Source organism: Ipomoea nil, unplaced genomic scaffold (genome assembly GCF_001879475.1).
Source record: "Ipomoea nil cultivar Tokyo-kokei standard unplaced genomic scaffold, Asagao_1.1 scaffold0706, whole genome shotgun sequence".
NCBI classification, from domain to species: Eukaryota; Viridiplantae; Streptophyta; class Magnoliopsida; order Solanales; family Convolvulaceae; genus Ipomoea; species Ipomoea nil.
In genome coordinates, this window is record NW_017617134.1 from 1996510 (window position 1) to 2009592 (window position 13083).

Here is a 13083-nt window from a genome sequence, read left to right on the forward strand (position 1 = left end):
TGACGGTTAGAATTTGTTCAGGCTCAACAAATTATCACTATTTCTACTGTTATTGGTAACTAATGTGAATAGAATTATAACTTGAAATAGAAAGAAGTGTCAATTAAGCATTTTTCCAATTTCCCATTAAATCTAATCATATTAAACATTTCAACCATCAAATATGTGCTCAATTGGGTCACTAAACATAAAAAGTGCGCAATTCAACCATCAAATATGTGCAAATAAAACATTTTTCCAATTTTCCAATTAGAATATAATCATATTACTTACATGTTATGTATTAAGAGGTGTCATTTCCCTCTCTCATACTAGTTTGGATGAAAGAGTGAAATTTTCCATTAGATTCTTATCATATTGCGAGTTGACATTCCCTCTACCATACTAGTTAGTTTGGATGAAAGAGTGAAACGCTTTCCAATCAAATCGCATTAAAAAGAAATCTAAAAAAATGTCTCAATTGCACAGATTTTGTTTGTTTGAGGGTTTAATTGCAGACTTTTTAAGTTCAATGACTAAATTGCACAAATAGCTATAAGTTTAGTGGCCTATTTGACATTTTTTTTTAAAATAATCATTATTTCAATAAAGTTTGAACTTTGAACCTTTTTGCGTCCTGCAAATGAAGAAAATGATGAGTTTTAATGATTCTGTTTTGGGGTGTTTGTTGTATTGTGTGATTATGCGGACAGATGAATATGATGAGAAAGAGGTTGTGTTGAGGCAATTTGACATGAACATGGCGTATGGACCGTGCCTTGGAATGAGCAGACTGGAGCGATGGGAGCGTGCCAAGTCTCTTGGCATGAACCCTCCGAATGATCTTCTGCGCATCCTTGAAGGCAAGAATGCTCGACAAGAATGTCTGTGGGACTGCCGTGTTTAGAATAATACTGTCTTCCCATTCATGCTGCTTGGCTTTTCCTAGTAGTTTTCCTTAGCTGTTTCTGTTTAACCCCCCATGTACAGCCCCTGGCTGTTCTTGTAGTTCTTGCTTGCACTTTTTTTTATCTCTAAATATTAAAATCTTGGCAGCCATCCTTGGCCTCAAACATCATTCTCTTATATATTTTGTGTAACATTTTGGTCTTAGATGACTGCGTTTACTTCCATTCTTACTTCCACAAAAAACTTTAGATGACCGTGTTTGTTTCAATTCTACGATCTGTATTCTTGTTTGTTTCAATTCTACGATTTGTATTCTTGTTTATTTCAATTCTACGATCGGTATTCTTTTATGAGTAAGTTTTGTGTGAGATCGTTTTATGTGAGATGTATAATACTTTTAAGTTAAAATATAATACGGAGTTAATACCTTACACAAGATTTATTCTTGTTTCGGAATTGGATTTTGAGGTCATTAGCATAGGCATTAAAATAGACATACACATATGGTATGGATGTTCAAATGCACTACAAGTATAGCAAGCCACAAAATACTTACCACAATGACATTTCAGAGATTTTAAAGCTACAAAACAATCAAATAAAACCAATCTAACAATCTTTCCTCCCAAAACCATAAAATACATAAAAGAATGAAAGAATTGAAGAGAGCTGAGCACAATAACTAAACTAGGAATAATTTAAACAGTGTGAAGATGCTTTCACTAAAACAAACATACTCTCAACCTTTCCGATATCAAGCTTGCTGGTTCATCTGCTCCAAACAACTATCCTTGCTGTTCTCGGGTTCTTTCTCTTCTAAGGTCTCGGGATCACGAACATCAATGACCGAGTCTCCCCCATCGTTAGACTGCAGCCAAGCCTCGTGATTTTGTAGGACGTACTCCAAGTGCCATAGAACTTCTCCCATTGTTGGCCTGGCCTTCCCCTCGTCAGCAAGGCATTTCTCAGCAATCTCACCGAACATCACCAACGACTCGGGAGAGTATTTCCCCTTGAGTTGTGGGTCGATGATAGTTTCTAGTGATCTTTGTCTCTGCCACCGCATTGCCCATTCCGCAAGATTAATCTGATCCTTGGGCAAGCTCGGGTTGATCACAGCTCGTGCACACGCGACTTCAAATAACACGACACCGAATGAGTAAACATCGGATTTTTCAGTCAGTTGCTGCCGCCTGAAGTACTCGGGATCGAGGTACCCGAAGCTTCCTTTCACCGCCGTGCTCACGTGTGTATGGTCCAAAGAAGGGCCTCTTTTGGACAACCCGAAATCCGCCATTTTCGCTACGAAGCTCTCGTCCAACAGTATGTTGGTCGTCTTTATATCCCTGTGAATGACGCCCCGCTCCGATCCCGTGTGGAGATAATGCAGCCCCCGAGCAGCACCAATGCAAATCTCGAGTCTTTGTTTCCAGCTTAGCGGTGGTAGGTCACTCCCAAACAGGTGACTCCTGAGAGTCCCGTTGGCCATATACTCGTACACCAAAATCATTTCGTTCTGGTCATCGCAGAATCCTATCAAGGATACCAAGTGCCTATGCCTTAGCTTCGAAAGCAGCTCAATCTCGGTCTCGAATTCCGTTAGACCTTGCTGGGATTGTGGATTGGATCGCTTAATTGCTGCTAAGATACCATCATCAATATCTCCTCGGTATACTTTCCCAAATCCACCCACTCCGATCACCAAACTCTCGTCGAAGTTGTTCGTTGCTGCTTTGATATCTGCTAGCGTAAACCGCCTTCCAGTTCTTATGGTTCCAAGAGTCCAGTTTTGGTTTCCGGTTGTTCCCTTCACATTAGCATTGCTACCCACTATCGATCCGTGAAGGAATAAAGGACGCCATCCCGGGGAACTCTTCTTGGTATCTCCTTCTTTGCTTCTCTTCTTTTTACACAAACAAATAACCATCATAGCTAGACCCGTGAGAGCCAAAATGGACACAATCCCTGCTCCGATTCCTAACCAAAGAATCATGGTTTTGGACTTTCGTTTGCCTTCAAGATCCTTATAGTCTTGTATATAAGCAAGATTGTTATTGCGACTCAGCTTGAAGATCTCCAACCCGTTCAATATAGCATCTGTACCAGGGGAACCGGTTGATGTGTCGGGACCCAATTGTACCCAAAGGCTCTTGCTTTTCGAGGGCATCACGTCAAAGTAATCCTCATGGTACGCCTTGTTCATTCCTCCCGCTCGTACGAAAATATCGACATTGTCTGCTGCTGTTTTGTTATTTATGTAGACTCTGAAGATACGCTGGCTCGGTTTATCATATTCTAGCTCGCAGAAATGTAAACGGACCAAATAATCGAAATCGGGATCCACTTCGAATTTCCACGACATATTGAACCGCTTCTCCATGACTTCTGGGTTGGTCAGAGTTCTTGCTACCTCATAGACAAGAAGGGGAGCTATGGAGGTGTCATTTGGGGAGGCATAGGTAACATTCGATTTGTTTCGGGCTTCTGATCCAGCATCCGGGTTGATCATAAAGCTCGAATCTTCTTCCCACATTCTCCTAAAAATTGAATCTTGATGAGGTTTGATCGTTGAGCCACCGACGTTTAACCGATACATAGTCTCGACCCCTCGCTTGCTCAAACTCAAAGAAGCTTTGGCACCGTTCCCGCCCACTTTGCTAACAGAGTCCACGAAAAGCTTATCAACGACGGGGATGATCTCGATGGCATTGACAAAACCGAAGGACCCTTTCTCCGGGACGAAGTCAAGGACAACGAGATTCGTTTCAACAGCCACGAAATACTCCTTTACTAAGGACACGAAGCTAGAGTTTCTCCCTGAAATGTACGAATTCTTCTGCAGAATTTCACCGGGAACATTGAACTTGGAGACTAATTTCAACCCGTTCGCCTCAACAGAAAAGTAAGACTCGTTCACATTGTAGCTCTCAAACACAAATGGGCAGAAATGGAGTCTAAGGAACACGTTCCCCGCAACTCCTTGGACCGTGTAGTTAAGGCTCTCAGAAAAGAATCGGGCAGTTCTGTAGAGCTCGGCATAATCCAGATCGCCATTGATCGAGGCAGTGGAGGCCTCGATACCAGAAGAACTGAGAGTTACATTGTTTCCAGAGGCTAAATCACCCACCCATTTGTTACCATCCACAATTAAACTGGAATTTGTGCCACAATTTATCAAAAATGGTTTCCCCTGAGCTTCCCCATTCTTGGCAAAACCAAGAAACATCAAGAAAATAACTAGGCCCAAGAGCCCCAAGCCCTGGACTTCCATTGCTAACCAGTAACCACAACTTTCTTATTTCCTCAACCAATCAAAAGATTTCAAGTGCAGCTTCAAAATCAGTAACTCAAGAAAAATCCAAACTGAAAACCCTAAAATCTCAAATTGTATTGCCAAATGTCAATCAATGGGTTGAAGAGATCTCAAATTGAAGGAAAGGGCATGAAAGTTACCTTAAAGCATACAAACATACAATATTAGCAAAACCCACCAAGAATGGTACTTCAAAAAATGGCCTTTCTTGAACAAATGAGCAAACAGTAATCAGATCTGAAACAATAAAATATATGTATGTATATATACGGAAATATCACAAAGATGGCAAGAAAAGCAAGTGACCCAGAGACAATGAGGCTGAGAATCTCTCAAGAGAAATCTACCTGGAAAAAGGGTCTTTTCCAAAGAAAGAATAAGAGAAAGTGGGAGTGGAGGGTTTTGGCTGCTTCAAATTTCAAACAGACTGGAAAACAAAAATGAATAATAAACTCACTTTCTTTATTATGGGTTTAGTAGTTGTACATTTGTTGCAACTGCATTATAACAGCCATTGCTTCTCTGTAAACACGATTTTAAAGCTCATTTAATACAGTGATAATTAGGGTTCTTGAAAATTAATGTTTATCTTTATTGCTTGTGGGAAGAAGACAAAAGGGTCTTGGTTGCCAGGGAATGGATCTCCATTATTTGGGAGGTGGGTCACATGCACATGTCTGGAAGATGAACTACACTCCAAATTATCACTCTCATTTCAAGATTTGCCACTTCATTTTTTTTTTTTTTCTTTTAAACAAGGATATAGTTATATAGATTTGTCTTTAGAATATCTTGCTCTTATTTTTCTTTTCAATCATCCACTTGATAAGTATATAAATCTTAGCTCAATGATTCCGTAGATAATATTTGAAAAAAGATACTAAAGTTCGAACATTAGCAGCAATAATGTAGGGATATGTCCAAAGTGGACAGAGTCCTCTTTGTACGCACACCAGCATTTGACCATGTTTGTTGAGTCATTAAATTATTGTGATTTACATATCTCAAGTGTTTTATCCGACCGAGGTATAAGGAGTCTTTGGAGTTATGAATTCAACCTTTTAAGTGAAAAAGTATATAAAATTCAAAATTTTAAATAACATTAATAATTACTAACAACTAGGTACAATAATTCATGCATAAATACCTTATAAATTATTTTTGATAAATTTCAAATCTTTATATAATCAATGAGGGCATTAAATCATTAATGAAGTGTACATGTTAAAACATTAAACTAATTACTAATATCTGTATTGCAAAGTTATACTAACTAGAGATTTTATATTTTCTGAGAAAAATAAACAATTGTAAAATAAAAACAAAAAAAAAACAAAAAAAAAAACAAAAAAACAAAAAAACAAACAAACATTAGATGTGTTTCAATAATTGGTTTACAAACTTTCAAATGTTTATATATAGGTGTTTTATTTTTATTTTTTTTTCTTTTTGAGTACATATACACAAGCGTTCATAACAAAGTTAAATATATCCATTTTTTTTAATCCATTCGAACTTTGCACCCACTCGACTACTAACATAGTAAGACTTTTCAATTTATTTTGAATTGATTGACTAGTTAAGCTGTGTTTTGAAGGTTTATAAAACTATATTGTTGTATTTAATGACTAAATTAGTGATACTTTAATTAATGTTTTCCTTTTCTTTTTAAAGTTTTTAACATTTAAGAAAAAAAAAAAAAAGATAATAATGATGCCATATTATTGCGATATATATTTTCTTCCGTACCAAATGAGTACTTCCGTAACTAGTCAAAATTTTGTGCTGTTTACATGCAACACAACACCTTCTAAAGTGGTAGTTTTTTATTTTTATTTTTTAATTATTTTTTTAATAAATCAGATCTGGAATCAACTGTTGACTTTTGGACATGCAGACAAGTAGACAACACATTTGTAGGCTCGCCAACAATGTAAGGATTTTTTTTCTTAATTTAAAAGATAATTTTAATTTTGGTTTATTTTACTTTTAATAGTGGATAACAGGATATTATCAGATCATGATCAATGACTTATTATTATGCTAAAAGATATTTTGATACCAATTGTCAGAGTCAAACGCTTATGACTATTCAAAAAATATAACTATTAGTGAATGTGTAATTTTATTTTCTTATATTTACGTTGCAATTAATGTAACGTTTCGATAGCAAAAATGATGATTTTGATTATTCAAGTCGACACTCAACATATGTCTAAAATGCACTTTTAAAAAGAGTGAGATGAAGTTTTCACAAAGTTTAGCATGTTTTTTTAAAGTGAAAAGCATTTTGAAGTTGATGGTTAAAAACATAAAATTGGAACAAATTAAATTCGATATTTAACAAGTTAAAATGTCACTACACTTAAGAGGTTGCAATTGCAATCGAATTCACTTTAAGATATTTAATACATATAAGTATTTGCACTCGTACGATGTACGACCACTATGTTAGAGTATAATTTGAAAATATTAAATGTTCAAAACATACAAAAAAAATTCACAATTAAGTATAAATACAATTACAAATTATTAAAAATTTCTTTTTAAATCATATTTTAAGTAGTACTATAAAAATTATAAGTTCCCTACAAATTAGAATGACCTATTAAATTACTAACCCTTGAAACTGCTACATACAATTGCCTATAACCAGCTTTCTTAATAACAAATCAAATATATAAGCAAAAATTTGACCTTATCTCCTTGAGAGAAGGTCACAGAATCACTTTGAAAAAGTGTAGAACAGATGTACTTTCTAATACTAAATATTATTAAAAAAAAAAAAAAAAACCTTATCTATTCTTATCGAAATTTGAAAGTATCTGTATCCCAATTTTGTTTTCTTCATTTTCCACGATAGCAATTATGGTATCTTCCAAACAACAAAAAGCAGAATATTCCATTTTCATCGAACGAAATGACAAGTTAACCACTACTACGCCACCAAACTACGCCGCAGCTGATCAGCTCATCTACGGCACTTTGATAGTGAAATCCCATTTGCCAATAATCAATATCATGTAAAATGCGCGATAATAGTAAAAAAGATCGAAACTTTATGGCGGGCTATGGGTTCTGTAAATCTTTATACTACATTTTCTTGATTCTTGCAACGGCGGACTTGGTGGAGATGGGTGCCGGAGAAGAGCTAATACCCACCACCTTGGACGGCCCTTTCAAGCCTGTGACTAGGAGGTTGGATCCTTCATTGCGTCAAGGCAGTGATGACTTGCCCATGAAGCATCCCAGGCTCAAGAGGAACGTGACCTCCATGTTTCCTGAACAGATTGCCCTTGCATTATCCACCCCTACTTCTATGTGGGTTTCTTGGGTCACTGGTATGGCCTTATGGACTCTGTTTTTCTCTTTTTTGTTGGCGGGCAGTGTAATTGTTGTAGTATACTGATATATTGTTGATTAGCTAAGCAGGGATGGAGATGTCTTGGTTCATTGCTATGTAGTTGGTTTCCAAGAGATTGTAGGATCAATGGTTAAAACTTAAGATGTTATTTATCTGGATTTGATCAGTTAAGCAGTGCCTAGCTGGAGTTAGCACTATATTTCTTAAATTTTGAAATGGGTGTGGGGGAGCCATATTTTGGTTGCAAGATTGGCACTGAGAACAGTTATGTTGAACTTGAGAAACCTGCCGTCACTACCTGAAGGTGTGTACTATGTAAATTCTGCTTTGTGACCCTAGCTGTCAAAGGACTACATGGAGGTAAAACCAGGCTAGATTGCCCATAATAGACTGACTTAAACCAAGAAGGCCAATAGGCTGTTCCCAGTGGGAGTTAAACTTGTAACATTGTGGACTTGTGGTTACTAAGTTAACAGTTTGACCAATTTGGCTGGGTTGCCCTCTATTTGAATGGGGTTTTGATTTGTGTTATATTGGTTTCAGGGGAATATCAGATTGGATTGAATGTGACACCACTTGATCCAACAAAAGTGGGCAGTGAGGTGTTGTATGGCAAAGCAAGCAGGAAGTACACAAAGAGGAAAACTGGGGTTTCCATGGTTTATAGTCAGTTGTATCCATTTGAAGGTCTATGGAATTACACCTCTGGCATTATTCATCATGTTAGAATTGATGGTAAGCTTTTCAGAAAAGTTTTGGTTTATCTAGAACATTGTGATCATTATTCATTAGGCATTGACTATTAGGATATGAATCTTGAAGTTATTGATTGCAAGTTTTTAGCAGAGTTCTACAGATAGTAACATGTTGTGCTTGCTTTGGGAGTTATGTTTCTCCTATGTGCTTTATCTAGAGCAATGCGATTATTAAGAGTTGACTATTAGGAGATGAGTATTGATGCCAAATTAAGCAGCTTTGGGTTTTACTGTAGGTCTTGAACCTCAGACAAAGTACTACTACAAATGTGGAGATAGTTCTTTAGGGGAAATGAGTGAGGAGCTTGTTTTTGAGACATTGCCTTTGCCTGCACCTAACCAGTATCCCCGTCGAATAGCTGTGGTTGGAGATTTAGGCCTCACGAGCAATTCAACTACAACCATCGATCATCTCATCACGAACGATCCCTCAATGGTATTGATGGTTGGAGACTTGAGTTATGCAAATCAGTACCTTACAACTGGTGGAAAAGGGGCCTCTTGCTATTCTTGTCAATTTCCCGATGCACCCATCAGGGAGACATATCAGCCTCGTTGGGATGGATGGGGAAGGTAGATTCATGCTTTTCCTAATCAAATACATAATTGAAAAATGGCTAGCATGTACGATCTTCTTTTAACATTTTGATCATATGAAAATTCAGTTTCAACTCCTTTTATATGATATGAAAGTGAAAAACCATGTTTTCCTTTTCCCTTTACTTTCCATCTCATGACTAGAGCTGTCAAAACGGGCCAGCAGGACCAGGGTGGCCCACTCCTTGGCGGGTCTGGGATCAGCTGGCCCGCCTTGCCCCCTTGCTAGGATTGACTAACTGTCTGGGAGACTGCTTAGGCGACTCGCGATTTATCTCCTCCAGCGACTTTTGGGCAAGGATTAGTCTAGCATAAGCTAGGAAACTGAAAGTATAAAATAATAATAGAAAACTATCTTGCGCCATAGCTACATCCAAGAATGGCATGGGTGTTTGTAACTACTCAATGGCCTACTTTGGTCATCAAAAAAGCAAGAAAAAAATCCGGTTGTGTTCAATTGAAGGATTTTGGTAACTTAACTAAAATTGCTGTTTCCAGGTTTATGGAGCCCTTAACCTCAAGAGTTCCAATGATGGTCATAGAAGGCAACCATGAGATTGAGCCCCAAGCGGAAGGAGTAACATTCGAGTCATATTTGACAAGATTTTCTGTTCCTTCAAAGGAATCGGGATCTACCAGTAACTTCTACTATTCATTTAACGCCGGTGGAGTACATTTCATCATGCTAGGCGCCTATGTTGACTACAACAGAACTGGTGATTGATTTGATATCTTATCTCATGGTTTACTCCCTTTGAAAATTTCATGTAAATTGTGATCAATCTAAAAGCTGATGTGTGTTAATGCGATTGTTGCTTAGGTGCTCAGTATTCTTGGCTTCTCGAAGACTTGAAGAAATTAGATCGCAGCATAACCCCGTGGCTAGTTGCTGCATGGCATTCTCCTTGGTATAATAGCTACTCATCACACTATCAGGAATTCGAATGCATGAGGCTAGAAATGGAAGAAGTCTTGTACCAATATGGAGTTGACATCGTCTTTTCTGGACATGTAAGCTATAAGTATCCCAATTTCATGCAACCCGAACTTTGAATTAGGGCATTGGGCTAGGCTATAATGCAGATAGGCCAAACCACAGTAAAAGACTGAATCCAATCAATTAACCAGTTGAAAGTTGAAACTCATTATATATGCCTCTCTTAGCTTATTACAACGCCCTCATGAATCTTTAGAAAAATCTGGTCCCGTTGCCTAAAAAGCGTGCTTAATTTTATGTCAGGTTCATGCATATGAGCGGATGAATCGTGTGTACAATTATACTCTGGATCCTTGTGGGCCTGTGTACATAACAGTGGGGGATGGTGGTAACATTGAGAAAGTTGATGTTGATTTTGCAGATGACCCCGAGAAGTGTCCTTCCCCTGGGGACAATAAACCGGAATTTGGAGGTGTATGTCACATGAACTTTTCCTCTGGTAGTCCTGCCAAAGGAAATTTTTGCTGGGACACACAACCAGAATGGAGTGCATATAGAGAGAGCAGTTTTGGACATGGAATTCTTGAGGTAAAACCCGAGCAATTCTGCAACACACATTACTGATCTGTTCTAAATTTGTGACCGAATCTTTGGTTTCTGAAACCACTTCGATCGGGTTGCATTGGATATGTCACATAAATGGAAATCTTAATGCCCTCTAGCCCGTAGCTACTAGATATATATTAGTGTGTTTACATCTTAAAATTTGAATCTTTTGTGAAATAAGGTAAAGGACTTCTCTTCTTAGTTCTTCCTCCCATGCAGGTTATAAACTCCAGTTATGCCCTATGGACTTGGCATAGGAACCAGGATATTTACAAGAAAAACGCCCATGGTGATCGGATATACATTGTACGGCAACCTGAATCTTGCTCCGTTTCTTCAAAGGTAAATTCACTACTATCCTTTTGCATAAAATCTTGGAGAGTTTTGTAATTGAAATACCTAGCTACGTGATGACAGGATACTAAACTCGCCCCAAATGTGCCACCAGTGGCAAGAAATGGAGCAGCTATCTGTTATGGAATCATTATACTTGCTCTTATGCCTCTCTGCTCTTGTTTTTACTTTTTATTCAACATTTGAAGATTTAAGATTCAAATTCTTTTTTTTGGGTGCCAGGCCACTACATGAGGGTGTGCACTGGGTAAATCATGCCTTCTAACTCTAGCCGGCAAAGGACCACAAGAAGGTAAAATCAATCTAGGTTGTCGATAACTGACCACCTCAAACCAAGAAGGCTGAGATTCGAATTCGTGACCTTGTGGTTACAAGTTTGTATCTTTAGCCAGTTTGAATTTGGTTGTGGTGTTATAGATTGCATACTAGAGTCAATGGTGGTGGGCTGAGCATGTCTATAGAAATGTAAATAGACAGACACTGTTCTTGTTATGGTGCTCTTAATTGAATGTTTACAATTAATTATATATAATGTGTTGTGCTACTGCGAATTCGATTGTCCACTTGTTAGCTAGGGAGTCTGTTTCTAGGTCTGAGCGTAAGGCCGGGACTGATGAAATGAATTAACTGTGGTGTTGTGTTTTTTTAAAAAAGAGTTGATCCTAGATTCCCAGGTAGCCAATCATGTTGGGAGGTGGACAGTGGACTGGTGATTGGTGAAGCAACTTGCCAATTTACCTCTGCAACATCTTCAATCATACACTGCAATGCAATAGCTATTTGTCACTGTATCACATTAACTCATAGCCTAACATGTCATCTATATTGGGTGAGTTAAAATTATAAGAGTTAATTCTCAAAATAGTCCTCCGACTATATATGAACTTTTTCTTAAATTGATTCATTGACTTTTAATTGCACTCAAAATAATTCTCCGATTATTGAATTTTAAGTTAAAATGGTTATTTGTTAGTTTTGACGTGAAGTAGGTGTTAAAATGAAGGGTAAAATGGGTAATTTAGGTTTTGCACTCCAGTTTAATGAATTTGTGACTTTCTTTCAACAGCCTATGCACGTTTTTCTTCAAATTAGGTTTTTGTTCTCAATCCGCGATCAAAATGTGGGATAATCAACTAGAATGCCAAAAAAGTTCATCTTCAACTTCATCTACAAACTTCCCAAGACAAAGATTGCGGGCCGTATATTAAGTGACGTAGTATACCATTTCTGTAGTAGTGATTGCGGGCCACGACACTGATAAAAACGAACATGAATATCACAATAATGAAATCTTTGCCTTGGGAAGTTTGTAGATGAAGTTGAAGATGAACTTTTTTGGTATTCTAGTTGGTTATCCCACATTTTGATCGCAGATTGAGGAGAACAAAAACCTAATTTGAAGAAAAACGCGTGTAGGTTGCTGAAGGGAGTCGCAAATTCATTAAATTGAAGTGCAAAATCTGAATTACCCGTTTTACCCTTCATTTTAACACCTACTTCATGCCAACGCTAAAGGATAACCATTTTGGCTTAAAATTCAATAGTTGGAGGATCACTTTGGGTGCAATTAAAAGTCAATGAACCAATTTAAGAAACGACCATAGTCGAAGGACCATTTTGGGAATTAACGCAAATCATAATAATCCCATATTATAAAAAGTGAAAATTGATCTTAACCATCAATCAAGGTTGATCAACGTTTGAAAGTTTTAGTATAAAAAAATGCAGAGTCAATTTTATTATTATTGTAAACTTTCAAGTTTGCAATATTTATAAAAGTAAACTTGCATTCCCCCGTCCCCTTCTTATTTTTTGATAACTCTCAATCGTTAATTTACCCAAATATATTTTCACCTGAACCTTCCCCGGCAATTTATATCGTGCACCATAGCGCACATATCAATATGCGCCCAGGCACAAAACGCGTGTGTTTCAATTGCTGGCGTCACTCCGTCCGTCCAAACGGCCCAAACCCCATTATGTGTATTCAGTTAAGAGTTTCTGTGTATTATGTATCATGTTAGATTATGTGTATTCAGTTATGAGTTTCTGTGTATTCTGTTATGAGTTTATGTGTACTCGAAACAAAAGATTTTTTTTTTTTTGGACAATGCATCAAAACGCCGTCGTTTTGGGTAGGGCATGGCGCACAATGCATTGTGCACCCTGGTGCACGATACAACGACTGACCTTCCCCCCACCACCACACACACATATAGACAAGGGATCAGGTGCTAAGCTTCTTCCAGGTGAAACATGTAGCTTAATC

The 13083-nt window shown here is 37.6% G+C and overlaps 3 protein-coding genes across 7 annotated transcripts in view; 2 read left to right on the forward strand and 1 right to left on the reverse strand.

Moving 5' to 3' along the window:
- LOC109176346 overlaps positions 1-1110 on the forward strand; it is a 1488-nt gene extending 378 nt beyond the window's left edge. Inside the window, exon 2 of the mRNA XM_019325785.1 lies at positions 693-1110. Coding sequence (XP_019181330.1) covers positions 693-886 — 194 coding nt within the window. The 3' untranslated portion in view covers positions 887-1110. The remainder of the gene's footprint in view (positions 1-692) is intronic.
- Positions 1111-1420: 310 nt separating this feature from the next.
- LOC109176518 (probable receptor-like protein kinase At1g30570) lies at positions 1421-4752 on the reverse strand. 2 transcript variants are annotated; one of them, XM_019325970.1, is made up of 2 exons: positions 1588-4752; positions 1421-1549 (listed from the first exon to the last, which is right to left on the reverse strand). In XM_019325970.1, the coding sequence occupies exon 1, from the start codon at positions 4157-4159 to the stop codon at positions 1643-1645; it is 2517 nt and encodes an 838-aa protein (XP_019181515.1). In that variant the 5' UTR covers positions 4160-4752; the 3' UTR covers positions 1421-1549; positions 1588-1642. The 2 variants fall into 2 exon arrangements, with proteins under 2 accessions (XP_019181515.1, XP_019181516.1); XM_019325971.1 differs by having other exon boundaries at positions 1421-1545; positions 1584-4752.
- A 2379-nt stretch (positions 4753-7131) lies between these two features.
- On the forward strand, positions 7132-11365 carry LOC109176519 (purple acid phosphatase 23). 4 transcript variants are annotated; one of them, XM_019325974.1, is made up of 9 exons: positions 7132-7542; positions 8109-8300; positions 8557-8893; positions 9416-9577; positions 9608-9633; positions 9738-9928; positions 10158-10442; positions 10680-10802; positions 10878-11030. In XM_019325974.1, exons 1-9 carry the CDS (start codon positions 7230-7232, stop codon positions 10998-11000), a joined length of 1752 nt encoding a protein of 583 aa, XP_019181519.1. In that variant the 5' UTR covers positions 7132-7229; the 3' UTR covers positions 11001-11030. The 4 variants fall into 4 exon arrangements, with proteins under 4 accessions (XP_019181519.1, XP_019181520.1, XP_019181517.1 ...); XM_019325975.1 differs by lacking the exon at positions 10878-11030 and adding an exon at positions 11037-11365 and having other exon boundaries at positions 9416-9633; XM_019325972.1 differs by having other exon boundaries at positions 7133-7542; positions 9416-9633.
- Positions 11366-13083: the final 1718 nt, after the last annotated feature.